Here is a 17,225-nt window from a genome sequence, read left to right on the forward strand (position 1 = left end):
TCTCGCTGGAGCTGCGTGTCTCCTCACTTTGCGTTTTTTCCTACTTTATGAATTCATAATTTTATTTAAGCTTCAAAGGCGGGCTTTTCGTCAGCTAGATGGCTCAAATGGGTTGGTGTCCTGTCCCCCAGCTAAAGAACTTTATGTTGGCCAAGAAAGTGCATAAAATAAATTACATTCACTAATTTACAGTTACCTAACTTTTGAGGGAAAAATGTACCAAGCTACTTTGAAATAAATTGCAACTAATATTTTAAGAATGTCAAAAACTTTTTACTTTATATGTTAGTCTTTCAGTTTAGGGTGAAAACTTAATAAAAAATGTGGTGAATTTGTTTGTTTTTTAATTTCACCGAAGTCTAATACAAAAAGTATACTTTATTTTTTTAACTACTTGCCAATTATTATTGGTTTAAAGTATAAGACAAAAATTAAGTTTATGATGATTTTTTAATATAATTTTTTTTAAAGGTCCTTTTAAAGACTTAAACTTTTTTTATATAAAAATCAAATATTTTAAGAATGTCAAAACCCTATTAAATTTTTTTAAGATCTTTATATTTAATGGGAAAAAGTTAAAAAAAAGTTTGGAATTGGTTTGTTTTTAATTTTAACTGTCTTATACAAAAAGTTTAAAGTGTATTGTAAACGACTTATAAATTTGTATGATTTTAATGATATAACAAGTATTAAGTTTATGAAGATGTTATAATGTTGTACATTTTATTTTTTCTATAAGTATCAAATAAAGACCTTAAATTTTTTATTGAAAATAGGTATGACAAACAGGAAGCCTAAAAAAATTAAGTTAAATATATTTTATTTTATTCTAACTTTTAAATATTTTTTACCTTAACAAACTAAATTTTTAAATATTCTTTAAAATAAATTTGTTTTCTAAAGCAATTTTAGTTATATCATTCTTTCTGTGTAACTTTTCATTTAGTTTTACTTACTTATTTAATTTTAAGCTACAACTTTGTTATTCAAATTGCTGAATTTTTCGCAAGATATCTTATTGGCCTTAGTGTTAAGCGGCAGACGAGAATCCAAAAAGTGTTTGGCCGCAGGGAAATTGCATTTTTCGCGGTCGTGTTGTTCCTTTGACGAGTTCTTGCCATCTTTTTGGTGCACTTTGCATTTTGCATTTTGCAATTTAAATAATTTTCCCCTTTGCTGCCATGTGGGGCGACCAGGCCAAGACGTTATTGCTGTCGGAATTGGAATCGGGAGCCACTCGAGCGACGCACCCACGCAGCCAGGGAGAATCCCCTTCTCCCAGGACGAATTACGAAGGACCTGCTTCGTTTTTTTTCTTGGTTCGGGGCCAAAAACGATGACGTCGTCGTTTGCAGGCCAACACCATTCGCCTAGTTGGCTTCCAATTTCAGTTTTCAGTGTTCCTTTGGCCAACGGCAGTGACGGTAACTCTCGGAAAAATCACTTGGAGCGGAAAATCCAAGAAAATTACATCGCGCGAGTGCTAGAAAATATTTTGAAAAATCTGCAATAAATCAAAGAAATCAAAAGTGCGCGTAATGTCGGGAATTATATTGCTGCTGGCCTTGTTGGCCCTGGTTTCCAATGGTGTGTGCGGTCTATTGGGCTTATAAATTCCGATATAAAAATGTAGATTGCCTATGTATATCCCACAGGCGCCGCCATCAATTGCTTCGTCTGCGATTCGAGTGATAATCCCAGTTGCTCCGATCTGGGTTCAAATTCCAGCATAGTACCAGAGGTGAGTGAAAGTTAATATTGCCATAGAAATCATCCATTGGAGGATTGATTGATGATTTAACCAGAACCTGTTGTCGGTGGCTCACTAGGCAGTCAGGTCAAGTGGGCCCAACCTTTTCAGCCCGGTCTAATCGCACTCAGGTTGACCTTAAATAAAGTTCTGGCCCCAGACGGTCGCAAATCGAGACTTTATAGCACATAAATTTTAAACCAAAGAAAGAGGGCAAAAAATAGTGTAAGGAAACTGTTAGAAATAGAGCCCACAATAGCGGAAACGGAAACGTGCTACGTCGTCGTCCTCTGGCGGGGGAACCCCCATTTCCGCCTTGCCCTTTTTCTAAACTAAGTGAATTTTCTGTTACTGGCATCTTTCGACTTTTTTCAAAAGGGATTTTAGGAAGGAAGAGGTGCAACCTAACCCGGCCACGTGCCAAACAGTAGAAATACTTTCACAAAAGTCTAACAACGTAAATTTTCACCTGACAGGTTCTTGTAGAAAACTAGTTGTTAGAAGATTTAGTTTTATTTAAGGCGGCGACAATTTTGAATGATTCATGGTCAGGAAAATAAAAAAAAATGTAGATTGTGTATAAAAACAATAAAGTATAAAAGTTTTGCCAACAACAAAATGGTGGATTAAATTTTAAAAATTGCGTAATTCTTTGACAATGAAAAACTAATAAATTTTAAATTGTAGTAGTTGATGGTTAAAGAAATAGTTGAATATAATATTCATGGTTTCATTTAAAATTAAAGCTAAATTATCTAGCCTTGTATAATAAGAGCAAAATAGTTTTATTAACAAAATAATGAACATTTAAATTAAAAATCGTTGATATGTTCGTTGATAATGATGATTCACTACAGTTTAAAGTATTATCTTTAATAAACATTGTTTTATAAAGATGAATAACTAAATTAAAAAGTAGTACCTAGTTAGTAGTAAATTGCTAAGTTAGGATTCCTAACATATATAAAACAATTACCTTTCTAAACTTATCAAAACATGAACTGTCAAATTTCAAAAGAAGTCCCGTGGGGCTGTCTTATTATTCGCTAATGCGATAACCAAATTTGTAATCAAAATTCATTCTTAAATTTATTTCATTTGTCAAATCACAGATGTGAATATGCTGTGATTTATTAATCTTATCTTTCCTGTACGCGAAACTTAATTTTCTTGTCAAAATAAATAATTCAAAATCAAATTAGTTGTGCCAAAGTAATCCCATCAATTTATGTGGTTTGTCTAATTTAAGATTTGAATTTGCAAAAATAACGCAAATATGGCACGGCCGTCATGAAATTGACTCTTATCTGATTTATATGCACAAATAGGAACTCACAAAAGTCATTATTAATTTATGTCTATACTGGTGTTGCTAAAATAGAACAAGTTCAAAAGATTCGGCAATAATAAACTCCAAGTATGTACAATTTTTTTTAGGAATGGTTGGTAAAATTGTTATTTTCTTTAAGATGGAGTTCATAATGTTCATATTAGCTCAATTGGCTGTAGTTTATTAGTACTCATAATCACCCACTATATCTCTAGTACTCTATCGGGCTTTCCCCTTTTTTCTGAATGGGGTTATAAAGCTACAACGTTCTTCTGAGAAATGCCTTATTTCTTGAGTTATCTGGGTTAAACAAGCGAGTTTCAAGTGCTCTTCGTCAGATAACCAAGGCCGTCCGGGAAACGCATTGTTACCGATATCGTACACCTCGATAAGATAAATCAGTTACGCACAAACTGCAACATCAATTAATACTTCAATAACATGCCTGCGACAAGATTGTAGAACAATAAACATTATTGTACCCTTGTTAAAATAATAAAAACCTAATCAAAAACCGAATCAAACCCAAGTAATGACTAATATAATATAATATAATATGGGACTATTTCAGGAGTGCACATTGGACAAAATGAGATCCCTAGACACCTGGCTTTTTGACTTGAACAAATTCGCGTACTTCGATAACGGGGCCAACAAAAGTCCACTTATGAATTGCCAAAAGGTTGTGGCCAAAGACCGTGAGTATTATTACATAGGTATTACCTATTAGGTATATAAAACCATAGGGTTTTTATAATGTGAATCATAGAAATTTGCTAGCTAATATTTGCCATCTGATATTTGCCTAGGCGTATTATAAGTGTTAAAAGATATATAGATAGCTGCAAGTTGCACTTTTTTATTGTGATACTTACAATAGATATAAAACGTGTCTTAAAGATAAAAACTCTGATTTACAATCAGCGGGAATGGGCTTGCATTGTAACTACAAAATAATCTTTAATGGGTAAACGAAGTGCAGGGGGTTTTTTGAAGGGATTTTACAGGAATAGTAAAACAGAACTAAAATGTCAAATTATATCTATATTTGTCATGTTGGAGATAATAATTTTATCGTGACATTTTAAGTAAAATAATTTTTTAAATAATTTTTAGTTGGTAAGCGAAGTGCAGATGGTTTTTTAAAGAGCTTTTACCTTTTACTTTACCAATAGTATAATAATACAACAGTAATAAAACTTAAACTAAAATCTAAATGTTTAGTGATTTAGGAGATGACACTAAAATCAATATGGTTTGTATTTTAGAGGATTATAATTTTACTGTGATATTTTAAATAAAATCTATCTTTAAGTAACCTTTAATGGGTAAACAAATTGCAGGGTTTCTTTAACAAATTAACTTTAAATTTTATAAATAGTATAATAGTATAAGAGTTCGAACATTTCAACTAAAATCTATATGATTTTTGATTTAGGAGATTACAATTTTATTCGATATTCTAAAAATAAAATCAGTCTTTAAGTAATATAACTTTTTTTGGTATCGAATGGGGAAGTAGGACCCATTTTCTTATAACTATAATTATTGTTATATTTTATTTTCCACAGCTGAGACTAGAAAAGTGGTAACGGCGCGCTTTTGCCAACTGGACACCGGGGACTCCGATGCCTGCGACATCCTGAGGAAAAAGCTCCGAATCCCCAAAACCGAGGAGCGGGACCAGCGCAAGAAGAGCGAGAACAAGAGGCGAAAGAATCAGGATGGAGACAATGGCGATGATATCTCCGCCGAGGAGGCGTTCTTCTGCGACATTTGCAAAACGGATCGCTGCAATGGAGCGGCGGCCATAACGCTGGCATTGGGTTCGGTTCTCTCCATGATTATGATCCAATTGGGATTGTAAGGAGGGGGTTATACAACCTATATATAGATGGATCGAGTGGTTGCATTTAGGTTGAGTTACCGTTGGCGTTACCCTTGCCGTTTACTTTGTAAATATTTGAGTGCAATGTCGCTGATTCGTACATGAGTTTCAAAGGCACTCACTTTACCCCCCACTTACCCTTTCCGCCCTTAACCCTAGAAATGTAAGCACCCACCCACACTTAGGTACACAATCCCCAAAACACCGATACTAAACACTCAAAGGGAGAAAGCTCCGCACACAAAGTCGCTTTGATTCAAAACAAATATTCGGCTTTCACTTTCCAAAATAAACACCAAAAAAAAGAAATAGTAGGTATATTTAATCCTATATATCAACGTTTGGATTTTTATGCCCTTAGCTCTTACTATCTAGCTTTATTATGTTACTAATTAGATTGTTTTTTTATAAATGCTAGGAGCGATGAGTATAAGAATTCACCAATTGCCTTTAATTTTCTTATAATTCATAGCAAGCAATATATAGATGTGAATTAAAATCGACGTATGAAGTAGGTAAATTTAAAAGTGCTTAAAATAACAAATTCATTAGAAAAAAAAACGCAAGCAATAACAATCAGCTTAATGCAAGACGCGAATTTAAGAACGAACTTAAACAAATGCAATAAATGTTAATAAATGTGCAATTAATAGAAATGTTAACGAAAGCAATGCAATAAATATTCTGTGAGCTTAGAAATCGCCTGAAAGCCACACTTTATAATAATATAGTACTATATGTTTTTGCGCCGAGTTCTGCTTAGATCGTAAGCGAGTTTTGAAATGGTAACAAATTTGAACCTTCAGAGCACACGAATAAATGCTGTATGACAGTATAACAGAGTTTGGTGTACGAATTTATTACTAGCAGATAAGAATGGCAGTAGCTGTATAACAGTTTCTATATCTTTTCAGGGGGTATCTGGATTTTTTTGGGAAAAAAGACTTCTAAGTAAGTAGGACTATTTCGGGTTGAGTAAAATAAAGAAAGGGTTTAATAAAAAAGGTGTGTAATATTATAATTGTAATTACAAGCTTTATTTATTTAATTCCTTATTTCAGGAACACCACAATATCTTTTATTTTTTCACAGAAATAAACTTTTATATATATTTTATAACCTTATTTCGATTTAGAGGTATTTAACTCTTCGGTTTCCAAGCCCTGACATACATTTCCCGTATTCTTTTTCCTATGTTTTTCTCTTTTTTGACTTGTTTTCAGCAATCAAAGATAATTTTCCCATTACTCATGTAAGATGCTTCAGTTTTTCGCCCCCAACCCGCTTATCAATATCTCGACCTCTGTCGCTCACTCCTTCCATCTCTTTTTTTCGCATTTAATTTGAAAGATTGCGCCGATGCTATCATATAACTCGTGTTGTTTTTTTCTACCCGTATCCCGAGAACTACATGTTTCACCAATGCCGCCCCCAAAAAACTCCAGTCCCTGTTTATGGTATAACAAAGAAATTCAGTTTTGATAGAGGAAACAACAGCCTCCGGAAAGTTCTGTGTGTCAGTTCAATTTGAATTTTCGGTAGCAACTGCTGACTCGACAGCAGAGCGGGAAAATAGAAAAATAAACCGAAGAATATCCATTATATTGCCATCTAGGAGGTCCTCGATCTGGGAAAGTTGCCTACTAGGATACCCCCTGACGTTTGGCAAACTGAAAGTATCGCGACCCCAACCTTAACCCAATTTTCCATCGCAACCACCTACCCGTCATGCATTCGCTGTGGTTTCTACTGGTGTTGCTGGCTTTCGTTGGCTCTCGCCCAGGTGTTTCAGGTATGTCATAAATCATAGTGCTAATTGATTGACCCCGTACCGAGTTGCAAAAGTTGCGCATACGCAACGTTGAACCGCACAGAAGGGTGCGCTTATTGCCGGAGTAATCCAGCCGATAAGGTGGATCCGATAAGGTGGTGCACCTGGGAACGGTCTAACTAAAGGTCAGGGGTGCGTGATAAAACCGCATATTGCCAAAGCCAAAATTAGCTTATAGTCTCTAAAAATGTTTAGTGCATTATCACATTTCTTATGTCATTCTTAAAAATACCTTTTAGTGACCACAAATTTAGATTTCAGGTTTTATAATTTTATAGATTTTATGCTCTTATTTTTTTTTGTTTGATAGAACTTTATCTTGGTTAAGTGTTTTTGACAGCTTAAAGTTCTATTAAATAGTTATATACCAGTTATAGTTTTATATTTTAACAAATAAAAAAAGTACAACAACGAATTAAAAAGAAATCTAAAATCTCAAATTTAAATTAAGAAATCTTAGTTTGCGCAAGTGAATTCAATTGTTTTTAATTTTTCTGACATCCTTTGTATCTTATTTTTAAAAGCATATGTTAGCTAAAAGTAGGTCTGCATTTAATTAAACTAGTTGTTCAGTTTCAGAAATTGTTTATTCAACAGATATTAGATCAAAGATCTAAAATGAATTAAAAATGATATCTAAGCACCATTAATATAAATTTTCATAAGTCGAATATTTAATTTTTCTAATATAGTTCTTAAATGTCATTAAAAATGTTAACTAATCTTACTTTTGTTAGGGTTAAAAGTTATGTTTTTCATTAACATTTAACCATTTGTGGTAAAATTTTGTAAACTATAGTTTATTTAACCATAGTTATATAAATGGACAAATTTCTGAGGTGAAAAATATTAAAGCAAAGGATTAATTATAGTACCCTTGCAAGGGTATAAATAGAGGCTTTAAATATTTATTTTGAAAACGAAAAATCGAATTCTGTCTTTAGTGAAATTTTATTGATTATAATATTTAAATGTTTACTATAATGTTTTCTTGTATTAATAATGTTTTTCTGCGCAGCTTTCCGTTGCTACAAATGAAGTTAAGTTTTATTGATTAGAATATTTTATTCTTTATTTTAATATTTTCTTTAATTAATAATGTTTTTCTGCACAGCTTTGCGTTGCTACAAATGCGAGGACTGTGATGAGAACACTCTGCTGAGTGACATGGAAGTGTGTGAGGGGTCCCTTGTGAGTGGCAATGGACAGGGCACACCTGGCAGTTCCAGTGCCAGTCCGAGTCCTGCTCCTGCTCCTGCTCCATCTCCTGCTGCTTCGCCTGCTCCCAATCCTCCAGGTACTGCCGGAGGTCCTGCCTCTGGTGCCCCCGCTCCCGCTTCCTCTGAAAACAGCGAAGAGGAGGAGGACTACGAAAGCGAGGAGTCGGAATCGGCCACCGTGGGCATCATGCCAGCAGGAAATGGTGCAGCCGCGGGAACCGGAACCGGAAATGGAGCTGCCGGAGGAGCTGCCGCAGAACCTGTCAGCGAAGAGGAGGAGGAAGAGGAAGAAGAGGAGGAGGAGGAACGACGCAGGCGAAAATCGGTTGCCCGACAGGTGGACCTCGATATGCCAATCGCCTTCTGCTACACAGTGAGGCTCCAACGTAAGCATTTGCCTTCAATTCCCATCGGTGCACATCGTCATAAAAATCAAAAAAACCCTGTCGCATGTGATGCTTCCACCCACAGTGATAGGTTATCTACGACTGAGTCATATACTAAAAGATAACACAGAGTGCAAATCGAAATGCACTGGGAACAATGACTTTACTACCAACATGAAAATATTTTTAAAGTCTTTAGTCAAATTTAAATTTTCAAATCTAGTCAAAGATTTAATTTAAGTACTTTATTTAGTTTTTATAATTGGTATTTTACCAATTTTTATCTGATCAAGGACGTAATCTTATACACCTTTTAAGCTAAAAGTAGATCTTGAACTTAGAAACAAGTATGAAGATTTAGAGTTCAAAACCTACTTTTAATTTAATATACGGAAGGGAAAACGACACTTAAGATTAAAATTCCCTTATACGAAATTTCAAAACACACATTAAAAAAATAAAAGAAACAAATAATTTAAATAATGAGATAATTCAAGTAATATTATCACTAATGATATATCACTTAATACAGATGCTTATATAGTGTTCCAAAAAAAAACATTTTCAAAAATAGCTACCCCAATCACTTTTAAAGATGATTAGTTTTGAGTTTGTTAAACAAGAAAAAAAAGAATGCAACCACAGATTTCACATTTTGGAAGCCCGATAAAATTATCTAAAACACGAAATTTTTTCTTACTGCATACTTTTAGACACCTTTATTGATGATTTCAAAAGAGTTATGATTTTAGCAACAATCCACTGCCATAGATTATTATTTATTCAGTTTATCAATATGTTTATCCACAGTGAACGAATCGGTGATCACCAAAAGGGGCTGCACCACCGCCAGGATGAGTAATCAAACTGGGGGATGCGAGGGACTCTTCGAGAACTGGACTGTGGGTGGATGCCAACTGTGCCAGGATGACGGCTGCAATCAGCCGATCAACGGATTATCATCGAGTAGAAAACTCGAGCATTCTTGGACTCTTCTTACACTTACGCTAATGGCATTTGTGACTCATTGGCTGGTCTAAAAATCACCACACTCCCTGTGGTCAATTGTTTTGATTTATAGAAATATATAATATATGGCCCACAAATTTTGATTTCGACTTTGGTGTCTGAGTTCATTCTTTTTCGGGAGCCGCATGATATGTCTATTAATGGCTCGCTTACCACTGAGCAATGAGCGCACCTGAGCTATTTTCGCCTAATTGTTTAATTGGCATCGATAAGGTATTTTCCCTTATGGTGGGAAAGTGCCTGCTCATTGAGATCGTTTATTTACCTGCAACCGTATCGAAATCAAATTAATTATTAGCTGTCGATAAGTAGAATGGGTGCTTCCGTTTAAATACGATTTCATGACTTCATGCTACCGTTAAACTGATAAAATCATATACTGATCAAGTGGACAAAGCGTTTAGGCCCACCGATAAGCGTTAGGAAGTCGAGTGGCAATTGCTGCCTAAAGCGTTTTTTTTACCAGATTTATGGTATTATTTTCGGGGTCCGGAATTGAGGTGGGTTCTTAATACAGCGATGAGGAAATGCGACCGCAAACAAGGCATCATTTTTAAGGAAACTTGCTCTAAACTGTAAAGGCAACTGCCAAATTCGTTAGGTTGATATAGAATGTATATGTAATATATATATACTGTTTTTTAACTCCTCGATTTGTGGGCTCGCATTGGGGATTTTTAAGCGCTTCCCCGTTTTATTTTCGTCGGCTTCCGGGACGGTAAAGTACCTTGTTATGACGAGCATGACCAAAAGCCTTTCAAAACCCGGCTTTCGGCTGACGTTCGAAGAGAATCCAAAGAGAATCTCAATGAGATTGAGCTTAAGCACCAGAGAACGAGAATCACAATCACTTAGCACTTTACGTGATGTCGTCGACACTTTGTAAGATACTATATGCAACTTTTTCCCCTTTTTGTCACCGGGAAAGTTACAGTTTTTTATCTCCAGTCCGATGCGTCAGTTTTGACAGCCGTCACTAACCAGATTCACTCGACATTTGGCACGAACTACGGCCGGTAAATGGCTAATTATGATTTATATGCACACGGGCCAGACGCACGATCTCCAAAATGCAGCAGTAAAGTTTCAGGGCCGGGCATTATGGAGAAATAGTTAGCCGATTAAAAAAAGAAAACTATGAGATATGATATATGAGATATCATATTTGTGCAACACACAAAACATACAATCAATAATATTTTATTATATGTACACTGTACACTGTACACAGAGAAAATTCTGACGTTCTCATCTGGGTTGAAAATGTTCTTAGAAATAGAACGACAATTTTAAATTGAAAATGTTTTTATTTTGCTCGAATCAAGATAAGTATACACTAAGGAAGTTCAGTCCTTAGTGTATACTTATCAAAAAGTTGTTTAACTATTTGTACATACAATGTACATAAATTCCGCAAATTCATCTTGATTCGAGCAAAATACAAAAACATTTTCAACTTAAAACTGATAAGTATACACTAAGGACTGAACTTCCCTAGTGTATACTTATCAAAAAGTTGTTAAACTCAATTTAACTTTTCTCTTCTCACCATTTCGTTCTTATATTGATACCAAAATGTACTTACACGGTTTTTAAGAACGAATGTTCTCAATTCGAGAACAATGTTCTTAGATAGTTTTCTCTGTGTATGAGTTGTGGATTAAATATAAAAAGATTAAGAATAAATTTTAACACTACATTAAAAACATTGTTAAAACGTACAAAAATTAAATTAAATTTTTGAAAATTAATCAAAATTTTCAGCATTAAATTAAAATTTAAGTAACATCAAATTTTTTTAAAGCTCAAACCTCTACACATATATGATATACTACGAAACTATATGTCAAAATGCATTTAAAAAAACAATAAATTTATTTTTTTTATGTTTTATTTTATATTTTGTTTAAGTTTTACATAGTCAGAAAGAACGATAAGGCACATAACCTTTCAGAAATATAAAATCAACCAAAACCCCTCACACTTTACCAAAGTTCGGCTTATCAGTTGACCTTGCCCATGGTTTTCAGGCTGCTTTCTGGGTCAGAGAGCGAATTGAATTAACTTGCGAGCAAACTCGACCTTTAGGCTTACTCAACTGGAAAATTTCGTTAAGCTATTGCGAATCTAGAGTTCTAGGCCCGCAAAATACGAGAGGTAGAGGTGCCAATAAGGTGAACTAATAGAAGCCACAATGAAATCTTCGTAATCCGCATTTGTTTGCTCTTCGTGCTCTGATATATTGGATAATAATCATGGGACATCCAGGGTGTTATAAAAGTGACGATTGTTATGCAAATGGTATCACAGTTAACTTAATTTACTTTGGGGCTGGGTAATATCTGGATTTCAGGGGCTGACTAACAATCAGCTGCTTAATTAGCAGGCAACAAAGAACTTCTAAAGGGGGCTTAAAACAAAAAGAGTGCGAAAAGTCGTACAGAAAAGTGAAATGATTCCCCAGATCTGAATCACTTGCTTGGGGGAAAAGCCGAAGAACCCAAGATTTCAATACGGAAGAACCCATTTTCTCACATTAACATAATAAGAGAACAAACCCACCTAAAAAGTTAAGAGTACTAAAGCTCTCTGTCTCTTCGAATAATTAAATCTGTGCTCGTTTAGTCTGCATTATAAATTAATTTGTTATCAATAAAGAATTGGTAAACTTGTTCTACGGCCCCGCTCTTCCCTCTCTCTCTTCCCGGCTCGTGCCGTCCCTCTCTGCCGCTCACTCTCTTACGCATTGAAGCCGCTGACGTCGCAGTAGCTGCGCAGTCCGCTTTTTAAAACTCTATAAAAAGTCTCGAACAAATCACAAGATTTTCAGTTAAATTTCAGAATTCGCAAACTGCGGTCGCCCCGAATAAATACCAAAACCAAAACCAAGAGCGCGAAAAATAAAACAAAACAAAAACAGCCAATTTATTTAGTATAAATACTATATACTCGAGATATTATTTAAAATATATCTAAAGACATATATTTCGAAATAAACACACATATCATGTTCAACAAAAGTCACATCGTTTTGGCCAGCTCTTTGCTGTTGCTAATCGCCCTGCCAGGTAAAAAAAAAAGCGTTTTGGGTATTTGAGGCCATTAGAGTTGCGTGAAAAGTGTCGTGATAACTTTGATGTGTCTTATTTTGCCTAAATAGGCGTAAATCATAGGTGTATCAGATAGCAGAACGAAGGAATCATACGATCTGATAAACATATCTTGAGGATTTTAATGTGGTGGCCTGCTTCTAAAAATACAAACTCGTGTCTAAAGTGTTGTACATACATTCACAGATATGCAGCTGCCAAAAAAGCCAGCAAAACGAATTCAGAATTCAAGATCATGAACATTTCGCCATAATATTTTGCATATCAAGCAGCGGTGACAACGGCGACATTTAAAACGGCCAATTTATTTGTTATTATTTAACTGTCATAAATAATGCAAAGATTGTTGCCAATTTGCGGGTTTTTTTGCATTTTTTTTTTTTTTGCTGTGTGATGCGGAAATGTCATCCAACCAACCAGTCAGCTCCCACCCTTCGAATGAATTTATATGGCACTATCTATCGGGCCCTCTCTAATTTATGCCACCGATGAAAAGGAAAAGTCAGCCGGGGAAATGGAGAATAATGAACAAATATTAGCTGACATTGAGACGAGCTGGCATAGCCGCTAATTGGAAATGTTATAGTTACACTTAACACATTTTGCAAAGGCGGCCCGAAATGGAAAAACTTGTCTGGCCATTAGCACCACTCAGAAAATAACCGAACAAAACCTGAATTTCTGAGATTTGTTCACGATCTTTTGACGCAACTGCAAATGATTTAATTTGTGAATCGAGAAGAGTTACCTATATATTCAAAGTCATTTGAAAACCCACTTTAAACTTGTTTTTTATTTATACCTTAAAGAGCAGAGAAAGATTAAGATGCAGTTAGTCGTCTAGAACGAACTTTGACTCAAGAAATTTAAATGATTTTTCAATTACCCTTAGATAAACAGCATTTGCATCACAGAGAGTTTTATGGAATTACCCAAGTAAATATTAACCCTTACCGTTCCACCTTTGTTTTTACAAAAATAACAATAGACCTCTGAGTTGCACTTTTGTTTTAATGCAAAAATAATAATAACACTAAAAGGGGAATGGCTGTTATTAATGAGAAAGTCAAAGGTGCAAAAAAACTAAATGGCGTGGCGAGGTGGCGCTTATCACGTGCCATTAAACCCAAGCCCCCACAATACTGTCATTACCCCAGGAGAATTTAAGACCTGCCTTCATACCCCGAAAACATCCCATCAATCACAATGATTTATGATAAATTTAAAATAATAAATCAACAAAAGCGGGCATAGATGTATTGAACCATTTGATTGTTATAGAAGACGGTGACGGTTTTATGGAACTGGAACCATTTAAATATTTTGGGAATGTTTGGAGTCTTCTATAGTTGAAAGAAAAAATATAAGGACCTTTTTGAAACCAATTAACGATGCTATCATATCATATTATAAATATTTATATAAATATGTTTGAAGACCTATTAAGGCTAGAAAAGATCAGCAAGTAATTTAGCAAGAACCTTTTTTGGCACCAAGTCTGATATCGATGGTATCATTTCATATTATTAAGATATATAGAATTCTTTTAAATGTTATGAGAATGTTTAAGCTTTAAAAACGTTTACTGTTGAGAACAGATCAGCAAGTTAATTACAAGAACCTTTTTGGCACCACTTCTGATATCTATGGTGTCATGTCATATTATACAAATTTATAGAACCCTTTTAAATATTATCAGAATGTTTCAAGACTTCTATACTTAATATGCAAGAACCCTTTTTGGAACCGACTCTAATAGCGATGGTATCATATAATATTATAAAATTGTATATGCAAGATCCTTGCAGGCACCCATTCTGATACCGATGGTATCATATGGAAACCCGTCAAGTGAAGATTAAATATTTTATCGGATAATCGTAGCTGTCCATCAGTATGACTCACCACTGGCAGTTCGCTGATAATTAAGTTTGGTGAGGGTAGCCGCCTCCGTTGATAAGACAATTACGGCAATTATGCCAGTGTACCCACGCCGATACGTTTTTCTATTTACCTGTTTGCCACTGGCAAATATTTGCCAGTTGTTGCGATGACGATAACATGCAAATGGAACCTAATTTCCGGGGGAGTGCGCCCGAATAAAACCAGATAAAAACGGCTACTTGCGCTAGATCAAAGGCTACATAAAGGCACATACAAACTAATACTAAAGAATCGGCATATAATACGCCAAATACTTTGGATTTAAATTGATTTATGGTGCTCACATGTTCTTGGTTCTTACTATCATCATTTATCGACTATCGCGATATTTCTATTTGTCAAAGCTGTAAATTGAGCACTTTTAACTGATAGATATCTTGGTTTCTAACAATGGATATATGTATGTTTGCAGAGGGCAAGGCCAGGAAATAAGCTGTATTTTGAGTGAAACAATAAAAATTAAATTCGATTTAGGGGGAGAACAGAAAAGGTGGGCGAAAGTAGAGTATGCAAGTTGTAATGAGAATATTATATAGATTTCAAATTATGTTTTATGTATCTACTAGATACATTCTAGTTTTTTATCTAAGGTTTTAAAGAATGGAATAGAAATATACCCTGAAATGAGAACAGGCCTATATCTGGGTCAAATTGAAAGCAAGCATTATAACAAATAATAAATTAAATAATAATAATTTTGGACCATAAACAAGCCTTGGATCTCTAAAGTAGGTCCATTTTTATAATGCTCGAGTTATTTATAGTAACAAGGAATTGGGAAAAATAAATAATAGTGATAAATATAGATTTTTGGATTCAAAAGTTGATATATTATAATATAACTTTTTCCTATACATTGCAGTAATTCGCGCCGATCTCATGTGCTATGTGTGCGACGATTGTGCCCAGCTGCCGAAGGATGCACCCCTGCTGGCCTGCAATGAAGACTTCTTCAATCCTGGTGGCAGCACAGAGGCCTCCACGGTGACCACCACCACCACAACCACGGAGGCGAGCACCACCCCGACGGAAGAGACGACAGCAGCTCCTGTGGAAACGACCACAGCGATCACGAGTGTGGAAACGGATCCGCCCACCACAGAGTCCTCGACGACCAGCGTGGAATCTACCGTAACTAGCGAAGCCACTACCGAGAGCACCCAGAGCACCGAGGCCCCAATTCCCACGCCACCCACTGTGGGTCCCGTCCAGACCACCACCGGAGTGCCCACGCCACCCACCGAGGATTTGGCTGCCCTATCGGTGGCCTTGAACACCACCCGTCTGGTGCCGGTGGATGCGGATGCGGCTGCGGAGACCACCACTCCCATTCCCACTCCCCTCGCCATCCGCCAGCGACGAGCAGTGGTCACCTACCACTGCTACTCCGTTCAGGTTACAGGTGGGTCCACAATCTAGTTAAAAATCGAAAATTCTGAAAATGTTATACCAATATTACTAGAGGTGCAGAAAACATCGCTTTTCCGATGTTTTAACAGGCAAACATCGATGAAACATCGATGATTCTCCGTCTCTAAATATTCCCCCTCTTAAAATATATTTTTAATCTTAGGGCGTTCATAAAAATTACTAACCTTAAAACAAAATCGAAATGGTTTTGTAAAGCTTTTTAAAATAGGGTTCCTAACATAATACATTTTTTAATTCGCACATTTTTATTTAAGTCCTATAAAAACCATATTTAAATGAACTAAACTTTTTACATTAACCTAACCTCAAGATTGCAAAAAAAGTTTATATGTGTTTAAACAATCTTTATTTCTTCTTATATCTTATATCTTTATCTTATATCTGTAATCTCTAAAACAGAGATGAAATAGTTATTTTATTTTTTTTCATCAGAAAAATAGGTATTCATAATAATATTAACCAAGGGTAGATCTATACTTTTTTTTTGGTATAATAGATTGTTTTATTGATCGAAACTAACCTATTTTCTCCTCTCATTTCCTTCAGTCAACGGCACAATGACCACAGATCGTGGCTGCTCCCGGGTCACCACCATGGAGGGCGTTTGCGAGCAGCTGAAGATCCAAAACAACAACACGGAGCTGGCCAACTGTGATCCCTGCAGTATGAACGCCTGCAATGGAGGCTCTACGCTTCAGAACTCCGTGCTGGCCTCCCTGCTTTTGGCCCTCGTGGCCTTTGCCCTGCAGCGCAACTAGGGTCCCGGTCACCATCCATCACCCGGTGCTTTAATCTAGTATTCCTCGTTTCTTTAACGCGAACACACACTCATCAGTCCGCGCTCATTGTTAAGTGATTCGAAAATTTATGTAATTTTTAAGATTTACACAAAAAGACATGCACAACAAAACCGCAAATCGAAATATATACAACTGTATTTGAAATACAAAACTTAATCTAACCAAATGTACAGCTTCAGGCGACTTAATAAATAATATGTAATTATTAAATCAAGAAATCTTGAGTTTTTTGTTTTAGTTGAGTGATATAATCTGCCGACAAAGGGGGTAAATAATAAATTCTTAAATAAACAAAAAAAATAAATTTTTTTTAATGCCCTTAGAGTGTTGTTGATTGATTCGACAATGTATATAATTTTTAAAATAAACTCAAAAAGACATGCTTCAGGCGAATTAATAAGTATTATGAAATTATTAAATCAAGAAATCTTTCGTTTTTTATTTTAGTTGAGCAAATCAGTGATATCACTTGCCGACAAAGGGGGGAAATAATAAAAGCTTAAGTG

General features: G+C 35.4%; 3 protein-coding genes across 3 annotated transcripts; all 3 read left to right on the top strand.

Moving 5' to 3' along the window:
• Positions 1–1,409: 1,409 nt before the first annotated feature.
• LOC119548392 lies at positions 1,410–5,806 on the top strand. Its single transcript, XM_037855618.1, has 4 exons — positions 1,410–1,587; positions 1,656–1,741; positions 3,652–3,778; positions 4,652–5,806. Exons 1-4 carry the CDS (start codon positions 1,539–1,541, stop codon positions 4,945–4,947), a joined length of 558 nt encoding a protein of 185 aa, XP_037711546.1. The 5' UTR covers positions 1,410–1,538; the 3' UTR covers positions 4,948–5,806.
• A 126-nt stretch (positions 5,807–5,932) lies between these two features.
• Positions 5,933–9,962, top strand: LOC119548391 (bone sialoprotein 2). Its single transcript, XM_037855616.1, has 3 exons — positions 5,933–6,760; positions 7,914–8,405; positions 9,216–9,962. Exons 1-3 carry the CDS (start codon positions 6,697–6,699, stop codon positions 9,443–9,445), a joined length of 786 nt encoding a protein of 261 aa, XP_037711544.1. The 5' UTR covers positions 5,933–6,696; the 3' UTR covers positions 9,446–9,962.
• A 2,300-nt stretch (positions 9,963–12,262) lies between these two features.
• Positions 12,263–16,937, top strand: LOC119548181 (flocculation protein FLO11). The gene is made up of 3 exons (XM_037855295.1): positions 12,263–12,502; positions 15,351–15,890; positions 16,466–16,937. Exons 1-3 carry the CDS (start codon positions 12,442–12,444, stop codon positions 16,675–16,677), a joined length of 813 nt encoding a protein of 270 aa, XP_037711223.1. The 5' UTR covers positions 12,263–12,441; the 3' UTR covers positions 16,678–16,937.
• Positions 16,938–17,225: the final 288 nt, after the last annotated feature.

This window comes from Drosophila subpulchrella, chromosome 2L (assembly GCF_014743375.2).
Source record: "Drosophila subpulchrella strain 33 F10 #4 breed RU33 chromosome 2L, RU_Dsub_v1.1 Primary Assembly, whole genome shotgun sequence".
Lineage (NCBI taxonomy): Eukaryota > Metazoa > Arthropoda > Insecta > Diptera > Drosophilidae > Drosophila > Drosophila subpulchrella.

What these genes read in the sequence shown, in the direction of transcription:
- LOC119548392 (XM_037855618.1), top strand. Translation starts at nt 1,539, where the DNA reads ATGTCGGGAATTATATTGCTGCTGGCCTTGTTGGCCCTGGTTTCCAAT. An exon ending in ATTCCAGCATAGTACCAGAG is followed by an intron (nt 1,742 to 3,651) that starts GTGAGTGAAAGT and finishes GGACTATTTCAG; the next exon opens with GAGTGCACATTGGACAAAAT. An exon ending in AAAGGTTGTGGCCAAAGACC is followed by an intron (nt 3,779 to 4,651) that starts GTGAGTATTATT and finishes TATTTTCCACAG; the next exon opens with CTGAGACTAGAAAAGTGGTA.
- LOC119548391 (XM_037855616.1), top strand. Translation starts at nt 6,697, where the DNA reads ATGCATTCGCTGTGGTTTCTACTGGTGTTGCTGGCTTTCGTTGGCTCT. An exon ending in CTCTCGCCCAGGTGTTTCAG is followed by an intron (nt 6,761 to 7,913) that starts GTATGTCATAAA and finishes TTTTCTGCACAG; the next exon opens with CTTTGCGTTGCTACAAATGC. An exon ending in CTACACAGTGAGGCTCCAAC is followed by an intron (nt 8,406 to 9,215) that starts GTAAGCATTTGC and finishes GTTTATCCACAG; the next exon opens with TGAACGAATCGGTGATCACC.
- LOC119548181 (XM_037855295.1), top strand. Translation starts at nt 12,442, where the DNA reads ATGTTCAACAAAAGTCACATCGTTTTGGCCAGCTCTTTGCTGTTGCTA. An exon ending in GTTGCTAATCGCCCTGCCAG is followed by an intron (nt 12,503 to 15,350) that starts GTAAAAAAAAAA and finishes TATACATTGCAG; the next exon opens with TAATTCGCGCCGATCTCATG. An exon ending in CTACTCCGTTCAGGTTACAG is followed by an intron (nt 15,891 to 16,465) that starts GTGGGTCCACAA and finishes CATTTCCTTCAG; the next exon opens with TCAACGGCACAATGACCACA.